The sequence below is a fragment of the Tupaia chinensis genome, unplaced genomic scaffold (assembly GCF_000334495.1).
Source record: "Tupaia chinensis unplaced genomic scaffold, TupChi_1.0 Scaffold000178_1, whole genome shotgun sequence".
Taxonomy (NCBI): domain Eukaryota; kingdom Metazoa; phylum Chordata; class Mammalia; order Scandentia; family Tupaiidae; genus Tupaia; species Tupaia belangeri.
In genome coordinates, this window is record NW_006159653.1 from 815,286 (window position 1) to 825,141 (window position 9,856).

At 63.9% G+C, this 9,856-nt stretch overlaps 1 protein-coding gene across 1 annotated transcript in view; it reads right to left on the minus strand.

Annotated features, from left to right (window-relative positions):
- Positions 1–4,335: 4,335 nt before the first annotated feature.
- Positions 4,336–9,856, minus strand: part of LMF1 (lipase maturation factor 1) — a gene marked incomplete at its 5' end in the record, with an annotated part of 80,888 nt that continues 75,367 nt past the window's right edge. Inside the window, 2 exon segments of the mRNA XM_006146435.3 lie at positions 4,336–4,544; positions 9,643–9,755. Coding sequence (XP_006146497.2) covers positions 4,370–4,544; positions 9,643–9,755 — 288 coding nt within the window.

Below are 9,856 nucleotides of genomic sequence, written 5' to 3' on the forward strand. Positions count from 1 at the left end.
TGGCGTGGGGCCATTCTCTAAGGAGCAATGGGGCTGGGGGCCCCCTGGGATCTGGTGTGGGGGCTGCGGGGCAGGGCTGGTGGGGTCCGACACGGTCAGAGCACAGAGGCCTGTGAGCTTCACTCCAGCCCCCCAGGTCTCCGGCCACGGTGACATGCCTGGGGCAAGCTGCTCAGGAGGACCCACAGTGACCACACCCAGCTGAGCTCAGGCACATCCTGAGGCAGGCAGGGCATCCCGGGCCAGACGTGAGGGTTCTGGAGTCCCTGGGTCCACCGACCACCACCACCCCCACTCGCTGTGGCCCCTGAAGCCCGTAGAGTCCGGCCTTCCACACCGGGTGTGCCCCTACTCAGGGCAGGCTGAGGAGGGACTGAGGGCACTTTTGGCCCATGCGTGGGGACAGCTGCGCCCCAGGACCCTGCCCGGGCTGGCAGCCACTGCCAGGACACGGGGAACACAGGCTGCATGTCAGGGCCGACCTCCCTGTGCCCGGGGTGCCGCCGGGCAGCAGCTCCCTGGATGCTGAGCCTGTAGGAGAGCCTGTCACCAGGAGGATGCCCGTGGGATGGGGCAGGGCACCTCCCACTGCTGATCAGTGCACGGGTGACATGGCAGGGTCCTGAGTCCGAGCTGGGGACACTGGGTCCCCAGGGCAGCACTGCCGGATGCGCCTGGCGAGTGGTCACTGTTGAACGGGTACCTTCGGGAGTGGGCGAGCACAGGGCAGCGAGAAAGGGCCCCTCCAGGGAGGGGGCGAGGGCCGCCCGCACCCAGCCTGACTGCTGCCCATGCTCAGCCGCCCTCCCACACTTCCGCCCACTCATCCCTGGGCAGCCCGGCCTCGCCTCCCCACTGTTCCCGGGCCGAGAGGGGCCTGTCCCCTCCCCTCGCTGACCTCTCCTGTGTCCCAGCCAGGGATCCCCAGAAAGGTCACCAGGCCTCTCACAGACACTTTTAGATACTTCAGAAGTCGTGAGTGACAACAGGCGGCCACAGCGTGGCCATCCCCGTGACGGCATGGCACTTGTCCCCGGGAGTGCCCAATGTGTCCATGCATCACTGAGGCTGGGCCTCAAGGCCACGGCCACATGCCATGTGACTCCGTGAGCAGGCAAGCACACGCAGCGTGGCTCGTGGGCACCAGAGGCCGGGAGGCGGACTGCCTGGTGGAGGAATGTTCTGGAATTAGAGGTGGCCGAGCCACCACCTCCTGCACACGGTGTGCTGAGCCGTTCGGGGGCTCCAGCCTGTTGGCCCGCCAGCCTGGCCAGGCAGGCCCCGTGCCGTGGTGTGGTGGGAGGGCTGCGAGTACCCAGCTGCGTGGCCGCTGTGCTGCCTTCTCATCCACTCGTGAGAAAGAGCCGTGTGTGTGGACGCGCACCTATTTCAGTTTTGCTACAGGGCACGTACACCAACTGGAGGGGCAGTGAGACGGAGTGGGGACTCGCCCTGGGGCGGCTGTGCACGACCCCCTTCCCCTCCTCTCCCCTCCCCTCTCCTTTCAGGGTGCCGGCGCACACGCACACGCACCTGCAGTGTTTTTCCTTCTTTTCTTTTGAGAGTTTTTGGGACCAGTAGAAGGCATAATGGATTCCCACGTAGTTGACTGTGGTTCGAGTCCTGGATCCGGTGGCTTAAAACTCACACTGAGCGCGGGGACTAGCAGTTAACGTAATGGCTATGTCGCTGGACTCCCACGTAGTCGACCATGGTTCGAGTCCCGGACTGATGGCTTAAACTCAACGCCAGGTGCATGTGCTTGCGTGCCCAGGATCCCGAGAGGAGAATGGAGGAGAAGAGATTGTGGCGTGGCCATCCCCCCAGGGGGTGATTTCTCGCTTTCTGTCTCTCTGACTGTCTGGTGAGCGCACGCGTCCTATAGCAAAAACCTCTCCAAAAAAAGAAAAAAAAAAAAACACCTCACACTGGGCACGCATGTGTTGTATACCCAAGATCCCAAGGAGGATAGAGGAGAAGGGACTGCAGTGTGGCCACCCCGGGACGGGGTGATTCCTCGCTCGCTGTCCCTCTGGCAGGCACAGGCACACTATAGCAAAAATCTCTTAAAGAGCTTTTTTGTTACAGGACGCATGCACGTGCCGGAGAGACAGCAAGACAGTGTCCTCCACCCCTGGGGATTCGAACGGCCGCACCGCAATCCCTTGGCCATAATTTTCCTCTTGGGATTTTGGGTATGCACGCACAAGGGCCTGGGGTGAGTTTCAAGCCACTGGGTCTGGGACTTGAACCGTGCTCAGCCACAGCTGACCACGGTTAAGGAGCCCAGCACCTTGACCGCAAAGTTGGCCACGTGAAGTCCAGCGCCTTAGCCCCCTTGGCACTTGCTGGCCCCAGAAAGTCCTATCTTCACAAAAGCGTTACGGGCCGGCCCCACAGTCTACTGGCTAAGGAAGCTGGCCCCCAGGGCCCGGCCGTGGTTTGGATACTGGCCCTGGTGGCTTGAAAAGCATGCTGGGTGCACGTGGGTGTCCCAGACCCCAACAGGAAGGAGGGGAGAGGGGGCCGCGGCATGGCTGCACCCCACTGGGGTACTTTCTCTCAAGCACACTCACCCTCTGGTACTTAAACAAACCAGGGCGGGCAGGTGGCATGGCGGGTGACCCAGGTTCGAGTCCCAGACCTGGCAACTGGCTTTCTCCCCTTCCCTCCTTCTCACTCTCTCTGTGTCTCTTTCTCTGATCAGATTTAAAAAAATAACAATAAACTTAAAAAAACCAACCAGCCAACCAAAAAGGGCCCCTGGCTACCTTCATGTGGCTGTCCTCTCAGAAAGATTGGCGGCCTTGGAGCAGAGCGGGCAGCCCCTCCGGAGGCTCTGCTGGAACTCCACTCTTCCCTCCTGCCCAGCCCTGGCGGGTGATGGCAGGGGCTGCCCGGTTCCTGGGCGTCTCTGAGCTGGGAGCCCCGTGGCTGCACTTGGGGGCCCATGCCCCTTCCTGCCGCTGTCCAGCTCTTCCCTACCTCTCCTGGAACCTGCAGCCCCACCCTGAGGTCCCGGGAGAAGGGGTCCGCGGCTAGGGCAGGGTCACGGTGGGGTGCTGAGTCCCTCCTGGAGAGGCTGGCGGCCGGGTCCTGGCCTAGGTCTCCCCTGCCGTGCAGAGGCCTGGCAGGAGCACCGCTGGTAAAGGGCCGTTGGTGTTACCGTGAGGCCTGCTGCTGCCTGAGCTGCCCAAGTGTCCTTGTGGCTCTGCCCCACCCACCAGAGCGAGGGGTGGGGCCGGCCGCCGGAAGCTGTCACTCCCGGCTGCTGCGGGCAGACTTGCTGGCTCCACTGGCCCTGTGAGGCCGTGTGTCCCTGAAGACACAGGAGCTCTGTCCCTGGAGCCAGAACACGGTCTCTCTGTCTGCACTTGGGCAGGATGCCCCGGTGGGCTGTGCACAGACCACGCGTGAGCTCACCCTGGTGCCTCCGTGGTGTGCACCACCTCGTTCCCTCTGGAGCCCTCCACGGTGTGGCCTGGCAGTGGATGGTCGGATGGAGGGGGCGGGCACGCCCCTTGTCCTGCCTGGCTTGGGGGAAGAGGGGGCCACCCGAGGGCCTTCAGCAGCTCCTGTCTTCTCTAGGGCCTGTGCTTTGCAGGCAGGCCCGAGGGGCCCAGGACAGCCGGGGTGGGGAGGGACCTCAGCCCTGCAGGAGCGACCGGGGTGCCTTGCCTCTGTAGCCTGGGGCGGGGAGGGGAGGGCTGCGCTTGCTGGGGGCTGGGGCGGTGGCTCCTGAGGAGCCCACACCTCACAGCTGCTTGTGGTCTGGGGACAGGGCAAATAGGCCACCTGCAGGGGCGTGCGCACACGGGTAGCTCACGTGGGTCGCCATGTGAGCATGAGCTCAGGCGTGTGCATGTGGGACGGGTGGGCTCTGGGATGGGTGAAGACGCCCTGACGCCCACCCCGGGTGAGGGCGCTCAGCAGTGGAGGGCAGGGAGGCTTGGAGCTGCTCAACCACGTGGTGGACACATGGCCGCGGGTGGGCAAGCTGAGGAGGGTCAATGCCAGCCGCCCATGGCCAGGGAGGCCCAGGACAGGCCACGGCCACGGCTCAGCTGAGTTGTCCAAGCGAGGGCCCTGTCTGGACCATGGGCCGTGGGCCCCAAGGGTGGGGAGTGGCGGGAGGGGAGAGAGGCCTGGTGGGGACCACAGCTCCCTGGGAGGCCAGAGGCAGGTGGGGGCAAGGGTGTCCTGGCCAAGATAGAAGCCAGGGCATAGGCAGGAGGACCCACGAGCCCCTGGGCGTGGGACAGCACAGCCCCACGTCCTGCCCGGGCTGTCCCCTCACCTCGTCTCTCCGTGGGGCCGAGACTCCACGCAGGCAGGGCTGGTCCTCCAGGTCTTTATTGCAGGTGCACGTCTACACGGGCTCGGGGAGCGGCCAGCCCCTGGACCTGAAGTAGGTCCTCAGATCCTCCAGGCTGAGCGGGGGGAAGTAGGGGCCGATCCTCTTCCGCACCCACCACTGGCCTTCCGCGGCGCGCTGGCCCCCGGGGCGGCTGAACTTGTACCTGTAGTGCTCTCCGCGGACCCACCTGTGGGGACAGGTCAGCCTGCAGCCGCTTGGGACCCTGCTTGTCCCCAGGGGCTCGGGCCTGAGGGGCTGTGGCTGCTCGAAGGGCCAGGTGCACGCCCTGGGTCCAGGTCAGGTGCTCCTGGGACCCGCAGCCCCTCTTGCCCCGACATCTTCGAACCCTCCCGCCTCTGCCTCCTGAGCCCAGGCCCCAGATGAAGGGGCTACTGGGGCCGCCCCAGCACAAGCAGATGCTCAGGCTGACCCGCGCCCAGAGTGACTCCAAGCCTGAGAGCACAGCAGGGCCGGCTCCCAGGTCGTGTGGCCCAGGAGGGAGCGGGCGGGCTCTGCGAGAGCTGCAGGGGCCACACGAGCTGTCCACCAGGCCAATGTCCACAGCTGGTGCCCAAGTCAGGAGGGTGAGGGGCACCCTCACCTGGTCGCTGGTGTGGGGGCGTGGCTAGGCAGGGCGACTACAGGTGGCCCCTGCATGAGCGGCACCGACAGGGGCTGGGGGCCAGTGGAGCAGGCAGAGGTCAGCGCAGTGAGGCCCGAGGAGCTGCCAGGCAGAGCTCGCTGGGGAGGCTGGCCTTCGCCGCCACCGACGGGGGCCGCCCGAAGCCGGCGAGTTGGCGTTGTGTGTGCAGACGGTACATCGCGGGTTGGTCTGCGTCCTCAGACGTGGCGGAACCTACTTGTTAGCCACACAGGATACGCGGGACTCCCGACGTGACCGTGTCAGCTGCCAAACAGGTGGTTTTCTTCCCCACGGACCTCGGCCCCCCTGGCCCCCGCGCCTCGCAGCAGAGGCGGTACAGCACGGTGCAGGGCCGGCCATGCGGGAGGGGGTGCAGCCTTCCACCACTCAGCACAGTGTGGGCCGCAGGCCTCCGGTAGACAGTGCCCTCCTGAGCCTCAGCATATGCGGATATTAACTCTGCCAAGTGCTTTTCTGCAGCCGCTGACGTCCGCCCGTGAGCTTTCTTCTTCCTCCTCTTCTTCTTCTTCTTCTTCTTCTTCTTCTCCTTCTCCTTCTCCTTCTTCTTCTTTCAGAAAGAGATTTTTGCTATAGGGCGTGTGCGTTGCCAGAGAGACAGAAAGTGAGAACTCACCCCCAGGGGTTGTCCACACCACAGTCCCGTCTCGTCTCCTCAGGATTTTGAGCATGCACACACATGTACCCGGCATGAGCTTTTTAGGCCGCGGGGTCTGGAACGAGCTGCGGGCGCCTGCGCGGGAGTCTGAGACGTAACTGCGCCCTCCGCGGTCCCGTCCCGCCAGTGTTCTTTGTCGGCTGGTCCCACGGTGGGGCGTAGCGAGCGGCCTTCAAATACGGCCCCGCCTGCAGCCCTGCGCACGCCTTACTCGGCAGTGGAGTGTGATTCCTTTTACACATAACTGAACTCTACGCACTAATAGTTTGTTAAAAGTTTTGCCTGTACATGAGGGACACTGGTTTCTAACTCTCCTCTTTCTGTATGTCTTTGTGTGACTCAGGTGACATTAGCTTCATGGAGTAATCTGAACTGCTTCCCTCTCTTTGTTTTCTGGAAGGGACTGAGTAGGTAAGTGTTAACTCTTCTTTAAACACAGGAGGGATTCTCCAGAGACACTGCCTGGGCTCGGACGGCTCGTCTTGGGCGTTTTAAGTTACATTCCAATGTCTTCAACGCTCACAGGGCTCTGGGCCTGGACTACTTCATTCCAGGCGGGGCACGCTGGCCTTTCAGAGATCTACAGCACCCAGTCGTAAATGCGTGCCTCCTCTGCAGGTGTGCAGTGCCGCCGTGCAATCTCGTTTCCTGTCTTGGTCCCATGACTGGTTGCTGGAGGGGGCGGGTGCTGACCAGAGCCAGCGAGGAAGGGGAGAGGCCCCGCGCGGGCATCCCGCAGCAGGCTCCCCTCCGCCTACCCTCTGGGATCCGGGCAAGCGCTCACCATGCCCGGGTGCTTTCCACGCTGCACACGCCTCGAGTCGTGTGGCCAGCCGCGTGGGCCCAGCTGCCGTGACCACCAGGCTATGGGGCTGGCCTGTCTTCTCCTTTGGCCGACTGCACTTTCGAAGAACTGCCTCTCTGTCTCACGGTTTCTCTATTGTGTTCTCAGTTTTAGTTTCTGCCCATACTATGTCCTCCCTGCTTTGGGCTTCATTTCTTTTTCTGGTTCTTGAAGTCAACTTGAGCATCAATTACCAGCCCAAGGGCTTCTCTTTCCTCTTTAAAAATAATTATTTTATTTAACTTTATTTACTTATTTTTAATGTAACTAGAGAAGGACAGAGCGAGAGTGAGAGCATGCGTTCGCGCGCGCGCGCGCGAGAGAGAGAGAGAGAGAGAGAGAGAGAAAGCAAGCTGCCAGGTCCGGGACTTGAACCTCACTCGGCATGTGGGAGTCCAGTGCCCTTAACTACCACGCCACCTGCCGGTGCCCAAGGGCTTCTCTTTCCTAACGTAGGCCTTCCATGCTGTCCCTCTCCGCACGGCTCAGCCGCAGCCCCTTCACTCAGCCAGCGCCGCGTGTCCTGGGCCGCTCGCCAGGCTGTGCCCGCTGCTGCGTCCACTCGCTCAGGCGTCGTGGCCAGGGCTGTGGAGGTGACCTTGCCAGCCATGCTTCTGTGACCTCGCCTTCAGCTCTGTCTGCTCATGTGCGAGGTGGCCCCCTGAGCCTGTCCCGGGACACTGATGCATCGGTGCGCACCGAGGTCAGCCCCGCCCCGCTTCCCTCCCTCGGTATTTACTTAGGCGTCTTTTCTGCATCCTTTCGCTTCCGACCTGCCCACAGCGCCATGTTTGAAGAGAAATTCTTACGGATTGCATCACGGTAGGTCATGATTTTAAACCAGCTCTGCCACCTCGACCTTTGAGCCGTATTCAGACTACTTAGGTTGACCGTGGGACGCCGTCCGGCTCCCTCCTCCTTTCCATTTGCTTTCTTTTAAACCCTCCCTCCCCACACCTCCATCCGGGTTACGTGCATGTTTTAGAATCACGTTTTGATTTGTCAGTAGCGCTGCGAGCCCTTCTCCATTCTCCTCTCGGGATCTGGGCACGCACGCACACGCACTCGATGTCATTTTCAAGCGTCCAGGTCCGGGACTCAAACTATGGTCGGCCACGTGGGAGTCCAGGGCCTTAGCCTCTGTACCACCTGCCGGCCCCCGTGTTTATTCGTATTTCCACTTTCCTCCTCCCTAAAGAAAGTTCCGAAGTCCTGCTGACATCTCCTTTCTGTCTGGAGAACTCGCTGGCTGTTACTTTGCGGCAACTACCTTGGAAACCAAGGCTCCTGCTCCTCCCCCGTCAGGCTGTCCCGGTCCTGGTCCCCGCGTGCTAGGGCACCTTGCGGGGCGGGGCGCTGAGGATGCCGCCTCCTCCCGGCCCCAGCAGACAAGGCGTTTCCCCTCTGCCGCGCCCACTTCCCGTCTTCGGGTTTTAGAACTCGGCTGACTCCTGGCGTGTCCCCACTTGGGGTCACCCCGCCACTTGCACTGCCAGGTCCTTCCCCACGGGTGCTCTGTCTCCTGCGTCCCGCTCAGTCTGCCGGCCCCTGCATTCCCGCCGAGACCACGGGTGAGCGCCTTGTCCCACGGCCGCACTTTCCAGGGTAAACCTGCCTCTTTTAAACCATCTCTGCGCCGAGCCTTGTGTCCGTGGAGTCTGGCGTCGCTGCTCACTGGGGCACTGTGAGAGCCCTGGCTCGGCTCCGCCGCCTTTGCCCGCTGCGCCCTTCCCGTTCTCAGCACGAGTGATGTTCACATGCAAACCGAGCCCTTCGGAAATCTCGAAGGAGGCGCTGGGTCTCCTTTCACCTATGGTCCTGGTGGCCTCTGCCACCGTGCTGTCCCACCCTGCCACTGCCAGGTGCTCCTCATCACCGCAGGGTGGGGTGAGCCTCCTGGCTCTCTAGGGGCCCCCTGGGGCAAGGAGGAGCACCTCTGTGCTTCCACCGGAGGGGGGACCCTGGTCGCGGGCTGAGGGGGCTCAGAAGGCTGCGGGGCCTAGGGGCCCGGCTGCAGACAAAGGTCCTGTTTAAAGACCTACGGGAGGAGAAAGGACGAACAGCAGACAGGCCTGGCTGGGTCCTCGCCGCAGCCTCCAGCTGTGGGTGCAGACAGGGCAGTGGCAGCCCGCTCTGAGCCCAGAAGGGCGGCTCCACTTGGGGCAGACTGCGGGCCCGGCCCCTCACGGCCAGGACACCTGGGTGCCATGCGTTGCATGGAAAGGTGGGGACGGGGGCCAGAGGCCGTGCTGTGCCCAGGGAGCTCGTGCTCCAGGGGGGTGGTGCTCTGGAAGGCCTGAGGTTCGGCCAGTCCCACGTGGGATAGGCTAGAAAGGGTTCCAGAAACCCCGAGGCCAGGGCATGTGCCGGCTCTCCCTTCCCACGTGGCCCGATGGCTGCGAGCGACCTGACCCTAGCAGCCTGGGCCTGGCGAGCCTCCAGGGTGGGCGCCGTGCTCTGCGGTCCCTGGGAGGTCCGTGTGGTCTGCGCGGTGCCTCAGAGCCCACCCCGCCCTCACTGTCCGAGTCCCAGCCCCTCCTCCCAGGGCTCTCCCGTGGCCGCAGCTCCGACAGGGCGTCTCCCCTGAGCCTGCCGCCCGGCAGGCCCCAGGACCCGTCTGCCCCACTCTGCACCCTCGTCCCCGGATGGGTCTGGAGAGCTGCACAAGCCCTCACCCTCCCTCCTGTCATCGCCGCCAGAGACCCACGCTCACCCCCTCCGGCCCCACCCCTGCACGGTGGCGGTGTTGCCAGTGCAGCCCCCACTGGGCCTGCCTGCTCTCGGCCTGCCGCAGGGCCTTCCTAAGACCTCTGGCTCCTGACCGGGAGGGTCCCGCCTGCCCAGGGAGCGTGCAGATGGCCCGGCAGCCTGTCCCTGTGGACCCTCTTGCCTGTGACAGGCGGGGAGGGAAGGCCAGCCCAAGCTCGGCCCCTCAGTGGCCCAGACCCTTCCCGAGGCCCCTGCCTGCAGGAGGGCTGGCGGGGCTGTGCGTGTGGGAAGGCGGGGGCTGCAGAGCCATGCGTGGGCTTGGCTGGGCCCAGAACAGAGCCTGGGCCTGTGGGACAAGCCCAAGAGGCAGCCCAAAGCCATGGTCTAGAGGACCGCGCTCGGAGGGGTCTCACCTGGGGGGGGGCCTGCCCGCGAAGGGGTTCAGGGCTAGCAGGGACAGGGCGTCGGCGTCGTTGGCCAGGAGCTTGCCGGCCAGGTGGATGATCCACTCATTGTGCTCGTAGGTCTGGGGAGAGGGCGGGTGTTCGGGCGGGTGCGGCTGGCCCAGGCCAGTGTGGCCCTGGCCCTCGCTGGCTCTCCGCTCCCTCCGGCTGGCCTGCCGGCAGC